General features: G+C 35.8%; 1 protein-coding gene across 5 annotated transcripts in view; it reads left to right on the top strand.

Annotated features, from left to right (window-relative positions):
* RNF19A (ring finger protein 19A, RBR E3 ubiquitin protein ligase) overlaps positions 1-27,585 on the top strand; it is a 74,844-nt gene that overhangs the window by 20,840 nt on the left and 26,419 nt on the right. For 4 of the 5 annotated variants that reach the window (XM_020969353.2, XM_020969327.2, XM_078153681.1 and 1 more), the window contains exon 3: positions 23,973-24,721. In XM_020969353.2, the coding sequence (XP_020825012.1) occupies positions 24,129-24,721 (593 nt within the window). In that variant the 5' untranslated portion in view covers positions 23,973-24,128. Of the gene's footprint in view, positions 1-7,813; positions 7,962-23,972; positions 24,722-27,585 lie in introns of all 5 variants that reach the window. The other variant, XM_078153682.1, reaches the window with a different exon arrangement.

Raw genomic sequence — 27,585 nt, 5'->3', positions numbered from 1 at the left:
ACTTTTTCTAAAATCAAGCTGTTTGTCATTTCCTGTAGCACAGCAATATTCCTTCACAATCACATACCACAACTTATTCAGCCATTCCTGAGTTGATGGGGATCCCCTCAATATCCACTTCTTTGCTACCACAAAGAGAACTGCTATAAATATTTTAGAACATATAGGTTCTTTTCCCTTTTCCCTGATCACCTTGGGAAACAGACCTAATAGTGGTATTGCTAGGTCAAAGGCATACACGATTTTATAATTCTTTGGGCGTAATTGCAGGTTGCTCTCCAAATTGAGTGGATCATTTCACGGTTTCCACCAACAGTATATTAAGTGTCCCAATTTTTCCACATCACCTCCTACATTTGTCATTTTCCTCTTCTATCATTTTAGCCAATCTGACTGTGATGAGTTGTTTTAATTCCAATTAGTAATGATTTAGAGCATTTTTCCATATGATTAGATAGCTTTGATTTCTTCTAAAAACTGCCTTTATATCTTTTGACCACTTATCAATTGGGGAATGACATATTCTTGTAAATTTGACTCAGTTCTCTATATATTTGAGACATGAGGCCTTTATCCAAGAAACTGTACATTTCCCCCCACACTTTTCTGCTTTCCTTCTAATCTTGGCTATATTGGTTTTATTTGTACAAATCTTTTTGATTTAATGTAATCAAAATTTTCCATTTTGCATCCCAGAGTGTTCTCTATCTCTTATTTGTTCATAAATTCTTCTAGTCATAGATCTGATAGGTGATATATTCCATGTTCTTCTAATTTACTTATGATATCTCTATGTCTAGGTCATGTGTCGTCCATTTTGACCGTATCTTGATAAATGATATAACTGCTAATAGGTGTTAGAGCCAGAGTAACCAGCTGAGTTCTCTTTTTATGCTATTTTTTTTCTACTGTTACCATGTTGCTTTACCTTATATCTCCTTCACCTCTTAAAAAAGAGGATATGAATAGAGGAAGGATTATTGAATGGTTGCTTCTTGTAATTTAACTGGAAAGGTGTTTTGGGGGATAAGGCAGATATATATCAATATCTCTATCTTTATCTTTATCTCTAACTCTATCTCTATATCTTTGGGCAGAAGCCTGTGGCACTCAAAGCAATTCTGGGCTGCCATGTAAATGAGTGTATTTGTGTCCTTTTGTCTGTCATGATACTTTTTTTTTAAACCCTTTCTCCCCCCTTCCATTGCACCTGCATCTGGCATAGACATGCCAGCAGGACTAGCACCTTGCTCAGCCTCAGGGCCAGAAGGGGAAGGGTTGCTAGCTAATGTATTGAAGACTTCAAAAACCCCATGATTATGATATAAGTAAAAGTATTCTCTACTTTCATCTATATGTGATAATTTTTGGCCAAACTGTAAATTGAGATGTTATTGAATGTAAAAAACAAATTGGCTGCTACTTGAAACTGTGATACTATTTATGATTTAAATTCAGAATCTGGCTGTCATACTCAGTTGAACATAACCGTTTTAAAAGCTATCAAAGCCTCAAACTGTTTGAAACTACAATTATGTTCCAATTCCACTGCAATTCAGGATAAACGTCCTGACTGGAAGAAGTAAAATTATACATAAGTTGTTACAATACATAGATATCCAGCAGCATTTTGGAGAAAACCCAGGTTTATAATTAAGTTCTTTTTATGTTCTAATTGGTTTTTTGAACCTCATGTGCATTGGTATTTTTTATATTGTGTGTGCTAAATTTATGCTAAGCTTGTGTGTGTGTATATGCATGTATTGGTGTGATAAAAATGGTTCCTCTAATAAATGATATTAGCTGAAGGAAAGAATAGTGTTTCATTGACTTATTTTTCTTCCTTGTTTTTTGCCCCAGTTAACAAGCATTTATTTTCTCTCCCTCCCAACCCCCTTCCCATAAAAAGAAAAATTAAATCTCTATATAACAAATATGTCAAGCAAAACAAATTCCCACGTTGATTATGTCCAGTGTTTGATTTTTCTCTGCATCTTGAGTCCATTTCTCTATCAGGAAGTGAGTAGTATACGTCTTTGGGTATTGTGATTTGTCAGAGTTCTTAAGTTTTTCAAAGTTAAATGTGTCTTTAAAATGTTGCTGTTCTATAAATTGTTCTCCTGGTTCTTCTCACTTCACTCTGCATCAATTATGCAAGTCTTCTCAGGTTTCTCTAAAACTTCCCCTTTTTTCATTTCATACAGCTGGTTGTCATTTCACACAGTGGTTAAAGCCCTGGGTCTGGAGTCAGGAAATATCTAAATTCAAATCTGGTGTCAGGCACTACTAACTGTTGTGACTTTGCGCAAGTCTCTTAATCTCTGTTTGCCTCAGTTTCCTCAACTCTAAAATGGGGATAATAATAGCACCTACCTCACAGGAATGTTGTGAGGCACGAATGAGATATTTTTAAAACAAAACAAAATAATAAAGTGCTTAGCACAGTGCCTGGCACATAAAGGTACTAAATTAAATTCTTATTCCCTTCCCTCCCTCCCCTCCCTCCTTCCTACTGCCTATATGCATATTGAAGTCTTTTCTAGCCTTAAAAAAAAAACTTCCTAGATTTAACAATACCTTCTAGGTAACATCCTTGTTCTCTCCTTCTGAGTCAAACTCCTTAAAAAGCCATTTATGTTCAGTGCCACTGATTACTCCTTTCTTCTAAGCTGAAGAAAGCTGACCCAGCTTTCTCTAGAATACCAGTAATCCCTTAATTGTCAAATTTAATGGCTTGTTCTTAGTCTTTATGTTACCTACCTCAGTTTCCTCAACTGTAAAATGGAGGTAATAATAGCACCTACCTCCTAGGGTTGTTGTGAGGATCAAATCAAATCAAATTGTAAAGTGCTTAGCACAGTGTCTGGCACATAGTGATGTTTAAGTGTTAGGTGCTATTATTATTGTTACATTTCCTTCTCTCTCTGCCTGCTGTTTTCTTTGTCTGTCTGTCTCTCTTTCTCTCTCTCTCTCTCTCTCTGTCTCTCTGTCTCTCTCTCTCTCTCTCTCTCTCTCTCTCTCTCACACACACACACACACACACACACACACACACGCACACGCACCCCTTCTAGTTCTTTTATCTGTCAGACCTTTGATCATTCGTCACCCACATCTTGTCCATGCATTATGGGTATACCCCAAAGCTCTGTCTTCAGTCCCTCTTTCTCTTTTTCCTTTTAAATTCTTTATCACCTCCCAAGTTCAATTACCATCTCTATGCAGATAGCTCCTAGATCTAGATATTGAGCCCTGGTCTCTACAGAAGTCTAATTCTTCATCATAAGCTTCTTGTTAGACATTCTTAATAGACATTGGTATCTCAACTTTACTATATCCAAAGCAGAAACCCATTATTTCTTCCTCCCCCCACCCCCACTCCCACGCAATCACACCTCTTTCAAACTTCTGTCAAGAACACAGTCATATTTCAGTTGCTTAGGTTCACAACTTTATTGTTATCCTCAGTTCCTTTCTCTCATTCACTTCACGTATCTAATAGTTGTCAAGTCTTGTTATTTTTAACTCTAACATCTTTTGGATATACCTCTTCTTCACTACTCATATGTGTACTACCCTAGTTCAGGCCCCTCATCACCTCTTACCTGGAATATTTCATTAGCTTCTTATTTGTCTCTGCCTCAAGCTTCTCTCAACTCTCGACCAACCTTCAGCCTTGTTCTAAGACGTAAGCATTATTACATCCTGCTGTATCTCTTTCTGCCATTTTGTGTCTCTTTTGTTCCATTTATGTGTTTGCCAAGGATTCTCTCTTAGTACACGTGTGGTCTATATACCCTACTGTCTTTATGTAGCTTAGGATTCAGTTTTAGAAACTATTCTTTTTGCCTTGTCAAACACAATTGCACAAAGGTTTTGTCAGTATCATGAGTAGATGTTTTCTTGATGGTGACCCTCCACCCCTCCTCCTCTAGCTTTTAATATTCTGTCCTTCCTTTGGTGTTTTTAGAGTACTTTGTTTTCTTTCTTGCCCACTTTTAGTTGTACTTTTTTCTTTATGTGGAGTTCACATTTCTTTACCTTGTCTGCCAATCAGCAGGTATTTTATTTATTAACACTTATCTGCCAGGCACTGGTAAAATTTCCAGGGATACAAAGTAAGGCAAATTACACAGTTCCTGCTCTCAAAGTGCTCACATTCTAATGGTGGAGATAACATGTAATACACAACTACACACAACACAGTGTATTAGGGGTAATCTGAGACAGAAAACAGCAGCAATGGAGGAAAGGATCAAGAAAGGCCTCTTGCAGATGGTGGGATTTGAACAAAGACTTGAAGGAAGCCAGAAAGCCAGAACATAGAGGTGAGAAGGGGAGAGCATTCCACATATGGAAGGCAGCTCAAAAGCACAGAGACAGGAAATGGAGTATCGTGTATGAGGAATAGCAAGTAGGAGTCCTTGGCAACCTCATTTCCAGCCTTCCTTCACCCTGCTTTTCTAACCTTATTTTACATTACTATTGTTTAAGTAGTTTTACCAAATTGGACCAGTTTTTATTCTCTAAATACATCTTGTACTTTTCCTTCATGTCTTTGTTCTTTCCCTGTGTGTCTTTGTTTAGAAGATATATATGTGGAATGTCTTTTTTTTCTTTATTCTCTTGAAATTTTCCCTTGCATTGCCCAAGCTCTTCTGTCACATTCTAGGAAGGTATCCTCTCTGGCCACCTACAATTTTACAAGATCTCCCTTTCCTGTGCCTTTCCTTCCATCAGTCTCCAGGAACTGTCCTTCATCACTAACGCCACTCCACCACCCCTTTTCCAGCCACACACAGCTGCCTGATGTTCTGGGACAAGTCCCCTCGAGAACAGATTTCCTGTAGACAATGATAACCTACCTGAGCTCATTCTTCAGTTATTAACCTACTTGCACCCTGTCATACTCACCCCATCCCCATGATTGTGAACCACTGATTACTATTGTCCAAACCTCATTCTCCTTCCCCCACTAACTACACCCTTATTCCCATCCCCCTTGATTCTCTTCTTCACCCCACCCACCTGCAAGCTACCTATCCTCTCCACTGTGTTCTTGAAATGCCTGCTCTATAACACACTGGCTTTCATCTGAAATGTCCTTTTTCAGTCTTTCAGTTGTCTTTCACTCCCTGAGCCTGGCTGCCCCTTGATTACATAGCCCAGTGCTTCTTAGCACATTACTGGCATGTAGTACAAACTTAGTTGACTGACTAAATTGTCTATTCTTTAAATGCCAATTGAAATACCACTTCCTCCATGAAACTTTCTTTGATCCCCCTTTGGTAATGATGACCTTCCTCCTTAAACCTTACATAGTATTTTATAATTCTGTACCTCATACGTAGAATTTAGATCTGGAAGGATCATTAGAGGTTACCTTTTCCTACCCCTTCATTTTACAGATAAGGAAACTGGTCCTAGTCAAGTGAAGTAATTTGCCTGTGGTCATATAGTAGCAGAGGCAGGATTTGGATTCAAGTTCTCTAACTCCAAAGCCAATGTTCTTTCCATTACACCATGCTTTTAAAGTCCCTGTTCACATGGATCTTACAGTCTTATGGGGAAATGAAGCATTTATGCAAATAAATGTGATGTAAATAAACCGTAATAGCAAAATAGAGATCCTGACAAAGTGCCCTAGGACAATTTGAGAAGGAGAATAATTACTTTCAGCCTTAGGTAATCAAGGAGTCTTCCCGAGGTGATATCTAAACTAAGACTGCAAGGAAGAGAATTCCTGTGGATGGAAATGACAGGGAAGGGGTGTTTTCCCATCTTGGGGGTTGACCCCAGGCATGGGCCTTGGAGCTTTCCTGCTCCTTTATACTTTCCAGACCTAACTAATACTTAAATACTTCATCTTCATTTCTTATAATTCTTAGTTTCTTTACATACCTCCTGTACAAAGTCTTTCTTGCTACCCTTCCATGTAAATAATGCTTTCTCTTCAAATTACCTTATATTTATTTGTCTATATGTTGTATCCTTGGTGACAGGCACTGTATCTTGTACATTTTTGTGTTTTTGTCATTGTTTTTATCTAGACCTGTGATTTCATAGGTAGGTAACTTTGTGTAAGTAACTCCCGATGAGATTATATTCTCTATTTGCTCTGCAGTTTATATTCTTAAAGGAGTTGCGTGGGATACTGATTTTAAGTGACAAGTCATTCCAATCAGTATGGCTCAGAAGAATGACTTGAGCCCATGTCTTCCTAAGTCAGTCTTCTCCATCTTCTGCTCTACACTGACTCTTTTAGAGATAAGACTGTGAGGTTGGAACTATATTATAGAAGGCTTACCATGACAGACCAAGGGTTTCTCCCCATAGGCAAGAGGAAATAACTGAAAGTTTTTGAATAGGGAAGTAATGTGATCAGACTTGTACTTTTAGGAAAAATTATTTTGGCAGCTTTGTGAAAGATGGTTTGAAGAGAAGAGATGGGAAATAATGAGGCCAATTAGAATGCCATTATAGTAATGTAAACAAAAGATTGAGATGAGAGTGCCTGAGCTATGATTTGAGAGGAAAAAGGCTGATAGGAGAGAGTGTAAAGATATAATTAATTGATAGGATTTGGCAAGTAATTAAAATTTGGGTGATGAGGGAGAGCAAAGAGCATAAGGTTTCAAGTCTGCATCCCTGGGAATTGCATCATGCACAGAAATAGAGAAGGTAAGAGGAAGGATAATTTTATAGGTTGCGTTGTAAACTGCTCAGATGAATCTGAGATCTTATCCACTGAGGAGTTCCCTCCAGTGATGCAGCTCACAACCTTCCTTGATGGCAGATGGTTAAAAGATTTAGGATTAAACTGAGGGCAGAGAATACATGGATTTGGGATTTTTAAAGAAGTCACAAAGCCATAGGGATAGATGAGATTCAAGGGAGGGAACATAGTATGCTAATTAATATGTGAAAATTCTTTGAAGAACTTAAGCTATATGCATCAAATAATGAGGCATACCATACAAACTCATTTTCTACATAACTAAAGCTTATACCTTACTATATAAAACTTTAGTTTTAACCATGTTTGATAGAAATATTTCTAAATTTATTATACTTTCCCCTGGCTTCTTAAACTATGTACTTCAGTCCTATAATTCATCTGTGATCTTATCATTGTAGGTACTTCTCCAGTGGTACAGATCACAATCCATCCATGCTATATATGACTCTTGCTAATGCCCTATAAATCTTCCAGAGAAGTCCATCTGACATGCTGGGACTTTGTTCTTGATCCCTTGACATTATGTAGGAAACTTAGTGCAGCACACAGGTGTGTTGTTATCCTTCCCTTCACTACATAACCAGTCAATCTCCTTTTCCAGTCATATATCTCTGTGAACTTTTACTAGGATTCTTATGTATTATTATTTATTGGAAACATGGTGCAGCCTACCTGATCTCACAGTGTATTTCTCCATTACTGTTTGAGTGACCCCAGATTTTGATTCTTCAGAAGCTGTGGGTATTCCATGGCTCAAAGTCACATAGCATAGCTACTAAAATATTGGTGTTAAGAGTTAAGTTTTTGTTTCAGGCAGAAGCTTAAGTTTATGAAAAACACTAAACAGTTTCCCAAAAGCAGTCTAACCCATGAGTTTCTACCTCTTCAGTTTTGGACCTAGCTCATTGTCCTTATGTGATGTCTATCTAAGATAGAGGTACTTATGGACCAGTTCTGTGGTCTCTCCATTCAACTATATATAATAGTTTGAACAATAAACATCCTCCATCCACTTGCTTTTTTCCTATGTGGATAGTTAGGCTGAACTCTTGAGTGATTGTGAATCTCATTTAGGAGGCTCAGCAGTGTTCCCGGGCTTGATGTAATCAACACAATGTCACCTGCAAACGGGAGCATCTGGAGGACCTCACCATCCATAGGGAATTCCTTTCCATTTGGACTCTGTGCTGGACATCCTCCATGACAGTGACAAACACCTTTGGTGAGCATTATGTCTCCCTGTTTTATGCCTCTTTTAATAATCAGAGGATTGTTAAATATACTTATTTGTTGCATATTTCAAGGAATCTTGTTTGACTTTAACATATGGGAGACACTTTGGAGGAGAGCCTTTAAAGTCCGCATTTTATTCTGTTGAATTGAATGCTATTTTAAAAAAAAGATTGCCAGTGAATGTTAAAAACACAGTGGAGATATTATTTGTACCTTTTAGTCAGTTGTATGACTATGAAGATGTCACATACTGTATAGCAGTTATTTTTGAAAGCCTGTCTCTTCCTTTCTCATATTTTCATCAGAGATAATCTCTGTGTGTGTGTGTGTCATTCTCATTAAGATTTCATAGGGATGAAAAGGTATAGATTTATAAAAGGCATAGATTTATGGTTATTGATGTCTTCTATATCACTCTTTCAGTTATGTTGCCATAGGTGATTTTCTGCCCCCAATCATTTGGTATCTATCTTCCCCTCTTTCAGATATCCTGAAAAATGTACTCAGTGCTTTTAAAATTCTCACTTTCAGCATAGATTTCTTCTTTGTGTACTTGGTATGGTTCCGTTTTTCTTCCTGTCTCATTTTTTTGTGCCATTTCCACTTCCTCATGTGATATATTGGGCACTGAGATGTTAGGGTACAAATGTGGAAGTTTTGCTGTCCTCAGTGGTGAAAATCGTATAGAAATGCTGACACATTTCTTCGAATTTTCATCTATTAGTCCTCTTAGTTTTATCCCTGAAAGTCTTGAAATGATCTGGCTTAATTTAGTCTCATGTTGGGTTTTTGTAAATTTTGTTTTCCCTTTCTATACTCCTTACTGTTTTATGAAATAGTACTTCTCATTATCTTTTAACTATCCTCTATAGTGTTTTTTAAAAAAATGTTTTGTCAATACTTTACATTGCTCTCATTTCTGAGTACTGTCTCTCCCTCCTTCCCCAGTAGAACCATCTCTCATAACAAAGAGTTGTAGTTAAATAAAGAAACTGAAACATTGGCCTTGTTAAACAACATATGAGCCTCATCTTACACCTATCCAGAGTATCCACCATCTCTCCTCTAATAAGAGAGTAGAAGTATTTCACCATCAGTCTCCTGAATTCAGAATTCGTCTTTGTATTTATCAGAGTTGTGACATCTTCTGGTGTTTTCTTTACGTTGTGGTCATTGTATAAATTGTTTTCTTGGTTTTCCACAGTTGGTGCTGTATCGGTTCATCCAGATCTGTCCAGGTCACTTTGAATTCTTCATATTTGTGATTTCTTAAGGCACACTAATATCCCATTATATTCATATGCTACAGTTCAGTGATTCTTTAATCTTTTGCACAGCCACTTGGTTTCCATTTCTTTGCTACCACAAAAGGGTGCAGCTATAAATGTTGTTGTACATATGGGACCTCTTCACTTGTCTGACTTTGCCTAGTAGTGGTGTCACTTGGTCAAGGAGTTACTTTATTATTTATTGTTCCAAATTGTTTTCCACAACAGTTGGACCAGTTCAGAAATCCAGCAACAACATAGTGTAACTTCCATAGCCTTTCTTATACTTACTATTTTTATCTTTTGTCATCTTTGCCTTTGTGAAGACCATGTAGTAAAAACTCAGCTGTTCTACTTTGCGTTTCTTTTATTAGTGATTTGGAGTATTATTTCATGTTATAATTTGTTGTATGCATTACTTCCTTTGGAAACTGACTATTCATATCCCTTGACTATTTAAATATTGGGGGATCAGTACTGTTTTGCAGATAAATTTCCATCCTAAAACGTTGTTCCCCTTGGTTGCCATATTTCCCCCCTTGGTAAAGAGATGCTGAGACGTTTTTTGAACTATTTTGGCCTCCTTCTTTTGGCAGTTGCTTTATCAGTGAGAAATGGTGGTAATTTGTCAGCAAGTCTTTATTAAGAATTTACTACGTCCCTGGTAGTCTGATTAATGTCTTTTCCTTTACCCACTGTTAAGCAATAATAGCTTTATTTAGTCAGGGTGGAGCTGGTCTAATTTCACTATATCGTCTCTTTATCCTTCCAATTTATTGTTTATTTTTACCTTTTGTCTAAGAAGTTGATAGTCTATATATACATAGCTGGTGATACAGATGATATAAGGTGATACAGTAGAGTGCTGGACTTGGAAGTCAGGAAGAGACCTGAATTTGAATCCTTTCTTCATCTGTAAAAAAAGTAGTAGTAGCATTTACCTCATAGGGTCATTATAAGGATTGTATGAAATAATCATGTAAAGCACTTTGTAAACCTGAAAGTATAAAATAAATACTAGCGATAATGATGATGATATATTAAAAGTATTCTGACATTGGTTAACTTTTTATTTCCTGTCGATTTAGAGGTCCATTCTTTGGTGATGTTTGGTGCTTACCTATATCTAGTGATTTCTTCCTGTTTCTTGTAGAATGTATTCTGTCATACAAAAGTGTGAGGCTTCTGAAGAATCTAAAACCTTTGGTCTCTTGGTTTTTGAAACCATATTTTACAACTTTTTTTTCTAACTATACTCCCATGCCCATCTTTGCATCAAAGTGATTTAATACTAAGTTGTAGATTCTGACTTAATTTGTGTGATATTATTGTGTCCTTCATAGTATTTCTTTTCTTCATTATCCTTTGAAACAGATGTTAGAGCATTCATTACAGTTATCTTCATAGCACTCTTTTTGACCATGTTCAAGAGGAACAGGAGTTGATTAAGTGTCTCATGGTTACCTTTAGGTACAATTCCCTTATTTGTTGTCTACAAAGAAAACCTGTGACCCATCTTTTAATTTACCCTCAACTTCCTTGCATCTTCTGTTCCACTTATATAGAGAGTGTCAGTGTTTTTATGGTTCACTTCTTTAGTAATATTTGTTGGTCATTGGAAGGCGATCTGACCTTAATTCAGTACTTAGGTAATTAGTCAGAAAGATGTGTAGGTACCGAGGTACTTAAGTTTAGGGGCTTAGGCATTTCTTAAGTAATCATTTATTATCATTATTGTTGTTGTTATTGTGACTTAGGCATTTATTAAGTAATCAATTATTATTGTTTGCGTTATTATTTTTCATGACCCCGTTTGAGATTTTCTTGGCAAAGATACTCGAGTACTTTACCATTTTCTTCTCCAACTCATTTGACAGATGAGGAGCTAAGGCATACAGGGTTAAGTGACTTGCCCAAGGTCACATAGCTAGTAAGTGTCTGAAATCAAATTTTAACTTAGGAAGATTAGTCTTCCTACCTTCAGCCCCAGCACTCTATCTACTAGCTACTATTATGCCACCTATCTGCCCTAATTAGGGATTAGGTGCTAGGTAATTAGGCATTTAGGTACTTAGGTAATTATTTATATAGTTACTTGGGTACATAGGTAATTAGTTAATTAGATACTTAGGTGTATAGGTACTTAAAGACATGGACACTTAGGTAATTATTTATATAATTAGATGCAATGATAATTAGTTAATTAGATACTTAGGTGTATAGGTACTTAGAGATGTAGGCACTTAGGTACTTACCCAGGTTTGAACCTGACTGAACTGGTTTGAACCTGTTATAGTCCTGATTTGAAGTAGTGTAAACTGGATTGAACCAGTTAGGTTTAAACTTGTTTGAACTGGATAGAACCAGTACTAGTAAAGATTACTTAGTACCTTCCATCCCTATACCACTATTCTGCCCCTGTTACCACTGCTGAAACAGAAAGGGCTTTTGCAGGCCTTTTTATGTTTTTGTTTCGTGGATTGCTGCTAGGAATAATAAGCCTTTTTATCATTAGGTAGACTAGTCTTCAGCCAGCAGTCTCTGGGACTGAATTTGGAAACTTTACTGCATGGTACAATTGTGGTGCTTTTTTTTTTTAATAAATTTTCAATTAGCAAAAATCCCCCTTCTTTCCTTCCAACCTATCTCATGCCCCAGTTGAGAATGAAAGGGAAAAAAAACCTGTTACAAACATGTATAGTCAAGCAAAGCAAATTTTCTCATTGGCTATGTTGAAAAAAATAATGCTCATTTTGTGCTGAATCCTTCACCTTTCTATAAGGAAGTGGATAGCATGTTTCATCATGAGTTCTCTGGAATCGTGGTGGATCATTATGCTGATCAGAGTTGTTTTCGTTCTCCTGATTCTGCTCATTTTGCTCTGCATCTGTCCATTAAGTCATCTTAGGTTTCAGAGAAACCTCCCTTTCATTATTTCTTACAGCATGATGGTATTCTGTCACATTTATTTACTGTGACTTATTCAACCATTCTCCAGTTAATGGACACCCTTCAGTTTAGAATATTTTGACACTGAAAAAAGAGTTGCTGTAAATATTTTTGTACACCCTTAGTTTCTTCATATAGGATTAATTCCTCCCTTAATCTACTCTTCCCTCTCATTCCCACTGCTTCACCTTCTCTTTCTGTTGAGTAGTGTGTTTCTGTCCCCAGTGTGTGTGTGTGTGTGTTGTGTGTGTGTGCGCGCGCGCGCGCGCTCGCGCTCTTTCTTTGACTAGTTATTGTGTAGACTTCTTGCATGCCCCATTCACGTGAGGTAATTTTTCCTAACTTTACTCTTAATTTTCCCTACAACATATCCTTCCGTTTCCATTCTTTTTAAGCTCATCAAGACATGATTGAATTATTCCCAGGGCATCTGACTAATTAGACTTTCTGTATGACCTCTAATGATGATAGAGTTTAGAGGGACAGATATATGTATCATCTTCCCACATTAGAATGTAGGCAGTTAACCCATGATTCTTTATACTCCTGGGTTTACACTTCAGAGTTTCTCCCAACCAGATCTGGTCTTTTCATCAGGAATACTTAGAAGTCCTCTATATTAGAGGTGTCAAAATAAACTCCTGAGAAATGTTTAACAAAATGAAATTTTAATAATATAACACAGATAATGTAGTTTTCTAAGTCAATATGCAGCCCTTGGGAATCCATTTCTATTTGAGTTTGACATTTTTTACTAATTACTTTATGTAATTAAAGGTCCATTTTTTTCTCTGTTTTGCCAGGTAAATTATTCATAGTTGAAAGCCCATATACTATAGCTTTCCTAAGATATCATATTCTAAGTTCCATTAAATTGTGTGTAATTCAGACTGTCCTTTTTGGTACTTAAATTTTTTCTTTTTGGCTATTTAATTTTTTCTTTGACCTACAAACTCTGGATTTTGGTTATAATGTTCCTGAGAGTTCATATGTCTGGTGGATTCTCTTATTTACACATTGCTGTCTAGTTCCAAGAGATCTGGGCAGTTTTATGACTTTTTGAGATTGCCTTAACCCTTTTAGTCATGGCTTTAAGGCAGCTTAATGGTTCTTAAATTTTCTTTCCTCAATCTGTTTTCTAATTCATTTATTTTTACTACAAAATATCTTATATTCTATTTTTTCCATCCTTTTCTACTACAAAATATCTTGTATTCTGTTTTTTCCATCCTTTTCACTTTTAGGATTTCTTGTTTCATGGAATAATTAATTAGCTTCTATTTATTCCATTTAATTTTTAGAGAGTTTGTTCCACGTATATTTGTTGTGCCAAGTTGTTAATCTCTTTTCCAATTCTTTCTTGTTTGACTCTTATTTCTTGTACAATTTTTCTTCTAATGCTGTCATTTCATTTATTTTTTAAACAAATTTAACTCTTAATAATTTTTAGAAATGTATTTGTCTCTGAAGTTTTCAGGTGCTTTGGAGTAATTTTCTTTTAGGTTTATGTCTTGAACATCCCTATCACTATAATGGCTTTTTATTGTGAGATTCTTTTTTCTTTTTTCTTTTTTGTATGTTCATCTTCCATCTTAATTCCTGATTTCAGATTTGTTGTTAGGACCAAGCTCTGCACATTTCTGGAGAGAATTTCTGGGCCTATCCTCTTGTTTTCTTGGGGTATCGAGTGTTGCATTTTCCAGGGCAAAATCTAATTGTTGTCGCCCTAGTCTGTGGTCTGCAGGTTCCTGACCTGCATTTGGATCTGCTAAACAATTTTGTAGGCTTACCACTGGTTGGAAGTCCCAGTAAATTGGTGCTACACTCAGCCAGTGTCAGCTAGCTGGGAAATTGTGCTAGTTGAGAGTGACAGAGTTTTGGGATTCTGCTCTAATTATTCCGATGCAGGTTTCAGACTGGACTTGAAGCTTCTCTACCCCAGGAGTCCAAGCCACATAGCTGCTGCTTGCTCCTAGAATTGCTTCTTGCTTGGTATGCAATCTAGGACCCAAGACCACCTCTTCTCCTGAAGCCACTCCTTTTCTTGAGTCCCCTTAGTCTGACCTGGATCTGTGACCTGAAGCTTTATACTGAGTGACAGAGATGTGAGCTGGCACCTGTTTCTTCACCTTACTCAAATTTAGGCCCCTCTTTGCTGAATCAGTGATTTTTTTTTTTGAGGCAATCATGGTTAAGTCACTTTCCCAGGCTCACACAGCTAGTAAGCATCTGAGGTGTCACATTTGAGCTCAAGTCGTCCTGGGTCCAGGGCCAGTGCTTGCTACTCCTGAATCAGGGACTTCTTGCACTGGTATACAGCCTCTCCCTGAGTAGGAATGTTTAGCACTCTGTGCCCATAGCTGGACCTCATCCCCAGTTTCCATATACCTCTGTTTTTCTGCTTATGCCATCCAGAGATGGATATATGACTCATTGTAATTTTTTTTCTTGGATTTCCCACCCAGCATTCAGTCCAGTGCATTTTATTTTTATTTTTTTTCAATTACACATAAAAACAATTTTTAGCATTCTTTTAAAAAAATTTGAGTTCCAAATTCTCTTCCTCTCTCTCCTCCCCCTTTCCTGAAATGGCAAACAATTTAGTATAGGTTATAAATGTGTTATAGATGCAAAACATATACCCATATCAGTCAGGTTGTGAAAGAAGACACAGCAACAAAAAAAGTGAAAAATAGTATGCTTTTATCTGCTTTCAGACTCCATCAGTTCTTTCTCTGGAAGTGGATAGCATGTTTTATCATGAATCCCTTGGAATTGTCTTGGATCATTGTATTGCTGAGAAGAGCTAAGTCATTCACAGTTGATCGTTGTACAATATTGCTCTTGCTGTGTACAATATTTTTGTTTTGCTCACATCGCTGTATCAGTTCATGCTTTTTCTGAAAGCATCCTGCTTGTCATTTCTTATAGCATGATAGTATTCCATCGCAATCATATACCACCACTTGTTCAGCCATTCCCCAATTGATTATCTCCTCAATTTCTGATTCTTTGCTACTACCAAAAAAACTGCTACAAATATTTATGTACATATAAGTCCTTTTACTTTTTTTCCCCCCTCAAATCTCTTTGGGATACAGACCTAGTTGTGGTATTGCTGAGTCAAAGGGTGTATGCAGATTTATTTATAGTCCTTTGGGCATAGTTCCAGGTTGCTCTCCATAATGCTTGTATAAGTTCACAACTCCACCAACAGTACAATTTTCCCACATCCCCTCCAACATTTATCATTTTCTTTTTCTGTCGTATTAACCGATCTGATAGATGTGAGGTAGTACCTGAGAGTTGTTTTAATTTTCATTTCTGTAATCGTTAGTAATTTAGAGCATTTTTTCATGTGACTCTTGATAGCTTTGACTACTTTGCAAACTTTCTGTTCGTATTTGACCATTTATCAATTGGGAAATGACTTACATTCTTATAACTTCTGTTCTGTTCTCTATATGAGAAATGAGGCACTTATTTATCAGAGACACTTGCTGTAAAAATTTTTCACCAGATTTCTTCTTTCCTTCTAATCTTGTCTTGGTTTTGGCACAACCTTTTTAATTTAATATAATCAAAATCATTCATTTTACATTTTGTAATGCTCTTTCTCTTTTTTGGTTCTAAATTCTTCCCTTCTTCACAGATCTGAGAGGTAAACTATTCCATGCTCCCCTAATTTGCTTGTGGTATTACCTTTTATGTCTAAATCCATGTACACATTTGGATCTTATCTTGATATACTATGTAAGATGTTGGTCTATACCTGGTTTCTACCATACTGTTATCCGGTTTTCCCAGCAACTTTTGTCAAAGAATGAGTTTTTGTTGCCAAAGCTTAGATCTTTGGGTTTATTAAACATTAAATTATTGTATGATTGTATACCTTATCTATTCCATTGATTCACCTAACCTATTCATTGATTTGTATTTCTTAGCCAAAACCAGATGGTTTTGATTATTACTGCTTTATATTACAGTTTGAAATCTGGTACCACTAAGCCACCTTCCTTCACATTTTTTTTCACTGATTCCCTTGATATTCTTGACCTTTTGTTATTATTTTTTCTAGTTCTACAAAATACATTTTTGGTAGTTTGATTGGTATGGCACTGAACAAGTAAATTAATTTAGGCAGAATTGTCATTTTTATTATGTTGGCTCAGCCTACCCATGAGCAATTACTGTTTTCTAGTTGAGGTCTGACTATATTTATATGACAAGTATTTTATAATTGTGTTCATATAATGTTCCTGAGTTTGTCTTGGCAGAAAGATTTCCAAGTATTTTATATAATCTGCACTTTTTTAGAATGGAATTTCTCTTTCTATCTATTGCTGCTGGACTTTCTTGGTAATATGTAGAAATGCTAATGATTTTTGTAAGTTTATCATTTATATCCTGCAACTTTGCTAAAGTTTTAAATTATTTCAGCTAGTTTTTTAGTTGAGTCTCTAGGATTCTCTTAAATATATAGACTGATAATTTTGTTTCCTTATTGCCTGTTTTTCTTTCAATTTCTTTATCTTCCCTTATTGCTTTAGCTAGCATGTCTAGTACAGTAGTGAATAATAGTGGTGGTGATAATGGGAATCCTTGCTTCGCCCTTGATCTTATTGAGAAGGCTTTTAGCTTATCCCTAATACAAATAATGCTTGCTTGATGGTTTTAAATTGATACCACTTATCATTTGAAGAAAAGTTCCATTTGTTCCTGTGCATTCTAGTGTTTTTACAGGGAATGGGTGTTGTTTTTTTGTTTGTTTTTGTCAAAAGCTTTTTCTGCGTGTATTGAGATAATCATATATCTGCTGGATTTTTTTTTATTGATCTGGTCAATTATGCTGATAATTATCCTAATATTGAACTAGCCCTGAATTCCTGGTATAAATCTCACCTAGTCATAGTGTATGATCCTTTTTATATATTATATGTATTAAATTGTTATATATTGCCTTAATCTCCTTGCTAGCATTTTATTTAAACTGTTTGCATCTGTATTCTTTAGGGAAATTGATCTATAGTGGTTTTTTCCTCTGTTTTTGCTCTTCTTGGTTAAGGTATCACCAACGTATTTGTGTTGTAAAAGGAATTTGGAAGGATTACTACTTTACCTACTTTTTAAAGATAGGTTATATAGTATTAGAATCAATTGTTCTTTAAATGTTTCGTAGAATTCATTTGTGAATCCATCTGGTCCTGGGGATTTTTTCTTAGGGTGTTCATTTATGGTTTGTTCAGTTTTTCTAAGATAGGGTTATTTAATTATTCTATTTCCTCTTCTGTTAATCTGGACAATTTATATTTTTATAAATATTTGTGTCTTTCATTTAGATTTTTAGATTTATTGGAACATATTTAGATTTATTGGCAAAATAACTCCTAATGATTTAATTTCATCCTCATTGGTGGTGAATTCACTCTTCATTTTTGATACTAGTATTTTGTTCTTTTTTAAATCAAGTTGTCTGTTCTATTTTTTTTTTCATAAAATTAGCTCCTACTTTTATTTATTAGTGCAATGATTTTCTTACTTTCAATTTTATTAATCTCTCTCTCCTTTGATTTTTCAGGATTTCCAATTTGGCATTTAACTGGGATTTCAAATTTATTCTTTTTTCTACTTTTTTTTTTAGTTGCATGGCCAATCCATTGATCTGTTATTTCTCTATTTTATTGATGTAAGTGTTTAGAGATGATAAATTTTCCTTTAAGTACTGCTTCGGCTGAATCTCATAAATTTTGGTATGTTGTCTCATTGTTGTCATTCTCTTTAATGAAGTTATTTATTGTTTGTATGATTTGTTCTTTGACCCACTCATTCTTTAGGATAAAATTATTTAGTTTCCAATTTTTAACCTGTTTCCCTGGCCCTTTATTGAATTTAATTTTTATTTCATTATGATCTGAAAAGGAAGCATGTAATATTTCTGCTTTTCTGTTTTGTATGCATGGTCAATTTTTGTGTAGGTGGCATGTTCTGCTGAGAAAGTTATATTCATTTCTATTCCAGTTTTCTCCAGAGGTTTGTCATATATAACTTTTCTAAAATTTTATTCATTTCCTTAACTTCTTTCTTGTTTATTATTTTAGTTAGATTTATCTAGTTCTGTGAAGTCTCTCACTAGTATAGTTTTACTATTTCCCTCTGTAACTTATTTAACTTTAAGAATTTGGATGCTGTAGTATTTGGTGCATATTATGTTTAGTATTGATGTTATGATAATTCATTGTCTCTGGTACCTTTTAGCAAAATGTAGTTTCTCTGCTTTTCTCTTTTAATTAGATACTTTTTGCTTTTGCTTTGTCTGAGATCATGATTGCTACTCCCTACTTTTTTACTTTGGCCGAAGCATAATAGTTTCTCCTCCAGCCCTTTCCCTTTATTCTGTGGGTGTCTTACTGCTTCAGGTTTGTTTCTTATAAACCATGTATTGTTGGATTCTGGTTTTTAATCCATTCTGCTATCCACTTCCATTTTATGGGTGAGTTCATCCCATTCACAGTTATGATTACTGTGTATTTCCCTCCATCCTATATTCTCTCTCTCTCTCTTTCTCCCTCTTCCTTTCCCCTCTCCCCAATTCTCTCTTTGCCCCTTTTCAAAATTGTTTTGTTTCTGACCACCACCTTCCCCAATTCTCCACTTTTATTCCTCTCCCCTTCTACTTTCCTGTAGGATGACGGATTTCTATACCCAGTTACATGTGTATGTGTTACTCCTTCTGTGAGCCAATTCTTATGAAAATAAGGTTCAAGCTTTGCCTACACCCCACCCCCATATTTTCCTTCACTGTAAAAGCTCTTTCATGTGAGATAATTTATTTCATTGCACCTCTGCTTTCCCCCTTCTCCCAGTACATCTCTTTCTCTTAACCCATTTTTTTTAATATTGCCAGTAGACAAGTACACTGTCACAAGACTTATGTGAAAATCAGGTTTATTATAAGATAAATGAACATGCATGTGGAACCCAAAGGGTTCCTAGTCTTTACAGAAGTTTACATTTTATAATAGCAGGACAAAGGGAGGAGGGGGATACCAGGAAGGGGTGTGACATGGCAAAGGGAACAGTGCAGCAAAGGTGGGAAAAAAACAAGGCCACTCTCCATGGGGAGGAACAAGGTGATGGCAAAAGCCTCATTCTTTTCCCTGGGGAACTGCTAGACTACGAAGATAGGAATAGGAGTATCTGGGACTGTGCAGCTGCGCAAGCTTTATCCCAGCCTGGTATAGACAGGTTGGCACTTGTATCACCTCCCAAGGACACACAGGAAATCCAGCTTGGGGTGCAACAACAAATTATGTCAGCTCAGGGCAAATTTTGTCCATGACATATTCAGGGCCTCCTGCATGATCTGGGTCCAATGTTTCTGGAAAATATGGGAACTCAAAAAGACAAGTTCAGGGGATCCCTCAATTACCCCTTAACAATATCATCCCATCATAGTTAACTCAAACCCATGCTTACCCTCTATATCTGTACTCCTAAACTCTATAACTCCTTCATAGGCATTAAAAGTGTCATCTTCTCACGTAGGATATAAGCAGTTAAACCTTATTCAGTCCCTTATTATTTCTCTCTACTGTTTACCTTTTTATGCTTCTCTTGAGTCTTGTGTTTGAATGCCAAATTTTCTATTCAGCTCTTGGTCATTTTATCAGGAATGCTTCGAAGGTCCAGTACATTTTATAGATTTATTTGGAGGAGTTGGGGATCAGGATGTGGTGGGGTTGGAGCATTGGGAGACAGCTAAGTTAATCTCTATGCTATGAGGAGGCATCAGAGCAACACTTTTATGGAGTTATTAAATGTGACATGACAACAATGTGAGAGATTTCACCTGGTAGTATGTGATTAAATTCCAGATAAGTGGTATTATTCAGTAAATATGAACACACTTTGAGCAGAGCAATATGCTAGATGTTAAGAAATGGCCAAAGTTTGGGTAGGGCATAGACCTTGTCTTCAAAGAGTTTTCAGTTTAATACGGAGATATAATACATACAGGTAACGTAGTATACACCTCATTACATGATAACTATATTAGAATACAGGAAAATCAATGTTGATCATCAAAGAATGATGCTTCATGAGAGAAATGAGATTTGAGCTATATAGGCCTTGAAGGAGAGGGATTCATTTTGTATAGCTAGAGACAATGGAAGATAATAATTTAGACAGTGGAAGATTAATAAACATAAATATAAGAATGCATATGATATATTTAGGGAATAGTAAGGAAAGCAGTTACTAGCTGGGGTGTGGAGGGTTTGTATAGTTCATAAAAACAAAATTTAGCAGAACTGGTGGTGACCAGATCATGGGATTAACTCTGAGTTTTGGGATAATTTTTTTATATATAATTTTCTGTTTTCTGAGATGATTTTTTGACAATGTATTTGTACAAGTGGACCTAATACTTGTTCCTCTCCTTTAAACCCAAAATTTGTTTTGAAGCCATATGGGTACTTGCTCACAGTTTAAAATAAAAGGGTAGTTTTTATATTCTTCAATAAATGTTACCATTCTTCACCTCTACCCCTTCCTACCTCTTGCTCAGAAATTAATAATCAAATCAGCATGATTATTGTTACTGTGAATAGACGTGGCAATATTTTCTATATTTTTGTATATACTTTTCTATTCACAGTGTTGTTCTCCCTAATAAAGTGTAAACTTGTTGAGGGCAAACACTATTTCTTTTTTGTCTTTGGTAGTATCTGGCACGTAGTAGATATTTAATAAATTATTGTTGAATTGATTTCTGAAATGTGGCATAATAACTTTTGGTTTCAGAAAGCTAGTATTTCAGGAAATTGATTTTAGAAAGAGCCTTCATGTATCACAAGATGCAAAGAGATCACAAGATTTTCCCTCATATCTAGGTAGTAACTTTGTACATAGACTTGGAGTTAGGCAGGACCAAGCTCAGATCCTGCTGTAGACACTTCCTCAGCTGTGTGACCTGGGAACTTTTCTCAAACTCAGTTTCCTTATCTGTAAAATGGAGATAGTAATGGCACCTACCTTTGAGGGTCTTTGTGAGGAACAAATGAGATAATGCATTTAGACATTTTGCTATCTTTAACGAACTATATACATTCTTTTTTTTTCCCAGTTTTTTTTATTAATTTATTTTAATTTATCAACAATCACTTCCATAAGCTTCCGAGTTTTAAATGTTTCTCCCTCCCATAATCTGATATAGGCTATACATATACATTCCTATTTAAACATATTTTCACATTAGTGATGTTGTAAGGCAGAATTAGAACCAATAGGTGGAACCACAAGAAAGAGAAAAAACTCAACAGAAGAAAAAAAAAATAGCGAATAGTATGCTTTGATCTGCATTCAAACTCCATAGCTCTTTCTTTGGAAGTGGATAGCATTTTCCATCATGAGACCTTTGGAGATGTCTTATATCCTTGCATTGCTGAGAAGGGCTAAGTCTATCAACATTAGTCATTGTACAACATGGCTGTTATTGTATATGGCATTCTCCTGGTTCTGCTCACTTCACTCAGCATCAGTCCATACAAGTCTTTCCAGGTTTTTGTGAAGTCTCCCTGTTCATCATTTCTTATAGCACAATAGTAGTCCATTATATTCATATACCACAACTTGTTCAGCCATTTCCCAATTGATTGTCATTCACTCAATTTCCAATTCTTTGCTACCACAAAAAGAGCCGCTATAAACATTTTTGTACATGTGAGTCCTTTTCCCATTTTTATGATCTCTTTGGGATACAGCCCTAGAAGTGCTATTGCTGGCTCAAAGGGTATGCACATTTTTATAGCCCTTTGGGCATAGTTGCAAATTGCTCTCCACAATGGTTGGATCATTTCACAACTCCACCAATAATGCATTTGTGTTCCAGTTTTCCCACATCTTCTCCAACATTTATCAATTGCCTGTTTTGTCATGTTGGCCAGTCTGATAGGTGTGATGTGTTATTTTGATTTGCATTTCTATAATCAATAGTGATTTAGAGCATTTTTTCATATGACCATAGATGGCTTTCATTTCTTCATCTGAGAACTGCCTTGAAGAACTATATAAATTCTGCCTGCTGCTACTACTACTATTGTTGTTATTGTTGTTGTTGTTGTTGTTGATTAGCCCAGACCTGTAATTTCATTGGTTTGGGGGGGGAGGGGGGATTCCCAGTGACAATTTCCTCCACTGATGCACATCAGCACCTGGTCTGTGATCTATATAGATTTAGAATTGCCTGGATGTACTGAGAGGATAAGTGATTTGCTCTGGGTCACACAAGCCAAACTTGAACCTAGTTCTTCTTGGCTCTGAGGTGTACATCATGTTGTCTTTTAATGAATTGCTAATATCATATCATAATCATTCTCATATGTATATGTTTGTGTATATTCAGTCATTTTTAGTTGTGTCCAACTCTTTGTGGTCTGTTTTGGGGTTTTCTTGGCAAAGATACTGGAGTGGTTTGCCATTTTCTTATCTAATTCATTTTACAGACCAGAAAACTTAGGCAAACAGAGGTAAGTGACTTACCCAGGGTCACACAGTGTCTGAGGCCAAATTTGAACTCAGGTCTTCCTGACTTCAGGCCTGGGACTCTATCTACTGTGTCATCTTAGCTGCCGTGTGTGTGTGTGTGTGTGTGTGTGTGTGTGTGTGTGTGTGTGTGTGTGTGTGTATACAGCTAATAAAATTGGCCTGCTACCTCCAGTGTACATTCTTTCCTCTTGTTTCAGCCTTCATTATTATTTTACTTTAAGATGGCATTTCCAGTAAGCATTTTGATGAGAAGTTATTTGCATGTGGTTATGGATAGCCCCATGTAATACTGTTACTTCTTAGAAAATAGTACAACATGAGAGATACGAAGTAGACTTATCACTGATGTGCTATATGGGTATGGCTAAGTCATTTCATTTCAGAATCTTAGTTTTATTATTTATAAAATATAGTGGAAAGACAGTGGAAGGTTCTACTAGATGGTTTCCAGAGCCCCTTCCAGCCCCTTAGTTCTATTTGATTTTAGTTCCCTGTGATTATTTTGGAATTTTATTTTTCTCATTCCCTATCCCCATCAGCATATCAAAATCATTTATTTTAGATAAATATCAATCCAGTTCCTTTAAACAGAGGGTACTTTAAACTCATCCTGAGGGAAAGGGGATTGTGTCATCTGCATGTGGAACTACAGGTATGGATATTCCCACCATCTATTCTGTCTGACATAGGTTTAGAGAGTTGTCTGGAGCCTTTGGTGACAAAACTAGTATGATTTTGAGGCAAGATTTGAACCCCTAAGTCGTCTTTTTTTTGGGGGAGGCAATTGGGGTTAATTGTGTGCCCAGGGTCACACAGCTAGTAAGTGTCAAGTATTTGAGGCTGGATTTGAACTCAGGTCCGCCTGACTTCAGGGCTGGTGCTCTATCCACTGCACCACCCAGCTGCCCCGATATAATCTTTAAAAATAGATTTTCTGTCATGTTTTAAAATATCACAGAATGTGATAGTTTATAAAATAAGATTCTTCTAATTTAAGGAATTTTAAAAATAGCTCTTTTAACATTATTTTTCTGTGTTCCTTTTTTAACTACTTATTGAAAAAACTGGCTTTAAAATAATGTGTAGAATGAGTTTATATAGGTTGATTTTTTTTAAACAAGCAGGACTTAAATATAGAATTTAATTTCTTTAATGTTTTTTGTTTTTTATTTAAATTTTCATAGTGACTAACTTTCAAAAGAATTAAGCTAATTCTTATTTCTTTTTATCCATAGAACATCTGTAAGAACAATCGCTTGAGTTCTTCAATCAGTAACTAAGAAGGATTATTTCACATCATGGCCCAATCTTAATGCAGAGAGACAAGAATAATGACTTATCACTAAATATGATAAGGGTTGTGTGTGAACACTGACCCTGACTCAGTTGTAATGAGCATTCTAGACATGAGTTTGCATCGGCAAATGGGGTCAGATCGGGACCTTCAGTCTTCTGCCTCATCTGTGAGTTTGCCTTCTGTCAAAAAGGCACCCAAGAAAAGGTCATTTAGGTCATTTCTATTTAGGAAGAAAAAGGACACCAAACGTAAATCAAGGGATCTCAATGGCGGGGTAGATGGAATCGCAAGTATTGAAAGTATACATTCTGAAATGTGTACTGACAAAAACACAGTTTTCTCCACATATACCTCCTCTGACGGTGGAACAGCTATCAACAGCAAACAAAATGGAGAATTTATGGAGTGTCCTTTGTGCCTTTTGCGGCATTCTAAGGAAAGATTTCCTGATATAATGACCTGTCATCATAGATCTTGTGTGGATTGCTTACGACAATATCTGAGAATTGAAATTTCTGAAAGTAGAGTTAATATCAGATGCCCAGAATGCACCGAACGGTTTAATCCCCATGATATTCGCTTGATATTAAGTGATCATATCTTGATGGAAAAATATGAAGAATTTATGCTTAGACGGTGGCTTGTTGCAGACCCTGACTGTAGGTGGTGCCCAGCTCCAGACTGTGGGTAAGAATATACTATTGGGATTTTTCTGTTTGTTTTTTTTCTACCTATGCATTAAATTTTTCTATGGATGAAATTTGTTGAATAATATGAGATGAATATATTCATCAAAGAATATCACTTGTTAAGATTTTATTCCATTTGAAATGAATCAGAGGGCTTCATTTCAATAACTCCAGGGTGTCAGAAGGTAAAGGGTTCAAGGATCCTTGCATAAACAACACTTAATAATTTGGAAAGAGCTTCAGCAGTGGAAGGTAAGGTGGAGAATGTTAAGTTTCCCTCTGCCACATAGCAAAGTAACAATGTTTCTATTTAAATTACTACAAAAGATGGGAGGATGAAGATTAACCAGATTTTAAAAATTGGCAGTGGTTTTATGTTTGTTTCAGTGTTTTATATAACAGTACATTGTTTTTCAGTAAGAATGAAAAGAAAATTTAATACTTTGAATACTTTTAATACTTTAATATTTAAAATTTAAGTGTGTTGAAATATCCTATATCACATTAAATATGTTTATTGTAATTCACTATAATTAAAAATAAAATCAATCTTGGCATTTCTTATCTGGGTCTTTGGATTCACTTTTATGTTCAAAGAAATTTCACATAAATAGATTTGTAGTAAACTATCATAAAAGCTAATTTGCCTGACACTGTCAGGTGGAGATTTTTAATAACTAATTTACTAGCCATGACACCCCATTCTCAGACCCCATTCAGTAACACAGTTTATATGCCATAGAGTTCCATGCTTTAGTTTTCTTTCATGTCATTTTTGGTGTGTGTTTATATTAACTAGCAGAAGAGTAACATAAAAATATTTTTTTTGTTTTTGCTTTTTTTAATAAATAACTCCCACCTTGAAATATATTTACATGCCTTTTTTTCCTGTCAGATACTTAGCATTTATCATGTCCAATATTTGCACAGGGGAAAAGGGAACAAGGAGATATATAAAATTATTTTAGCATATGTGTAGAATATTTCTAGTAATCAGTCAAAATAAGCATTTATTAATTGCTTATTGAGACTGTGCTAAGTGCTGGGGATATTTTTAAAGATACAAAAACACTTAGTTACCCCTCAAGAAACTCACATTCTAATGGGAGACAAAAGATATAAATAAGTATGCACATCATAGAATTAACACATGGGTTCATCCTGTGAGAATAACCTCTTGGGTGTTAATAGAGAAATTATATCACTATTAAATTGACAATGCAATACAATAGTGAGTTTTGGTTTTGGTGACTTAATTTTCTTGCAGTGATGAGGAGAGGTCGAGTTACAGAGATTCATGACTCACTATTATTTGTAGCTAGGTAATGTAAGCTGCAGACATGGTTAATGATGAAAATAATAACCTAGCATTTGTGTAGTGTTCAAGGTTTGCAGAGCATTTAAATGTGTGTTCCATATACTCATCCAGGTCAAATGGTTTGTGGCTATTACACTGAAAAATGCCCACTCAGAAAAACTTAAAGCAAACATACATCTGTACAGAATAAAGAGGAACAGGATGTGATTGTGCCCTCTATTATGTTTCTCTTTATTCTCCAACAATCTCACTCTTGATGGGAGAAAATTTATGAATACATTTACCTAGTAGTAGCTAATGTGGCCTACTTTTTAGAAGACAGAGAGAGGAAAAATTGGAAAAGAAATGAGAATGTTGCAAAATAATCATGAAAAAAGAGTCAACAGCTTGGTAAAGGAGACACAAGAAATGTTGAAGAAAATAACACCTTAAAAAAACAGAATAGGTAAAATGGTAAAAGAGGCACAAAAATCCACTGAAGAGAATTCCTTAAAAAGCAGAATTGGCCTTATGGGAAAAGATTTACAAACATTCACTGAAGAGAACTCCCTAAAAAGTAGAATTGGCCAAATGGAAAAGGATGTGTGAAAGCTCACTGAAGAAAAAAAATTCCTTAAAAATTAGTTAGGCAAGTAGAAGCTAATGATTACATGAGACATCAAGAAACAATCAAACAAAATCAAAAGAATGGAAAAAAAAAAAGAAAATGTGACATCTCATTGAAAAAACAACTGACCTAGAAAATAGATCCAGTCAAGATGATTTAAGAATTATTGGACTATTTGAGACACGATCAAAAAAAAAAAAGAGCCGAGACGTCGTATTTGAGGAAACTTTAAGAAAATGACCCTGAAATCCTAGAACCAGAGGGTATAATAGAAATGGAAAGAATCCACCAATCACTTCCTGAAAGAGATCTCAAAATGAAAACTCCTAGGAATATTATAGGCAAATTGCAGAGCACCCAAGTCAAGGAGAAAATATTCCAAGCGTCCAGAAAGAAACAATGTAAATATCATAGAGCCACAGTCAGGATAATACAAGATTTAGCATCTTCTACATTACAGGAGCAGAGGGCTTGGAATATGATATTCTGGAGGGCAAAGGAGACAGGATTGCTAAGAATCATCTACCCAGCAAAACTGAGTATATCCCCCTTCAGGGGAAAATGGTTATTTAAGAAAAAGAGTACTTTCAAACATTCCTGATGAAAACACCAGAGCTGAATAGGTAGGAATTTTGACATTCAAACAGAGGACTCAGAGAGAAGAATAAAAAGTTAAGCAGGAAAGACAAATCATAAGGGATTCAATAAGATTAAACTGTTTACATTCCTACATGGGAAGATGATACCTATAACTCCTAAGAACTTTCTCATTATTAGAGAAGTATGAAGTGAAAGAGGGATGCACCAGGAAAAGGGGGAAATGAGAGACGTAGAATGGGGTAAATTAGCTCACGTAAAAGAGGTGTGAAGGAGCTTTTACATGGAGAGGAAATGGGGGGGAGGGTAGCAGACAATGCTTGAACCATACTCTCAATAG

This window comes from Phascolarctos cinereus, unplaced genomic scaffold (genome assembly GCF_003287225.1).
Source record: "Phascolarctos cinereus isolate Bilbo 61053 unplaced genomic scaffold, phaCin_HiC Scaffold_4;HRSCAF=312, whole genome shotgun sequence".
NCBI lineage: Eukaryota > Metazoa > Chordata > Mammalia > Diprotodontia > Phascolarctidae > Phascolarctos > Phascolarctos cinereus.
This window is presented reverse-complemented; position numbering and strand designations above follow the sequence as displayed.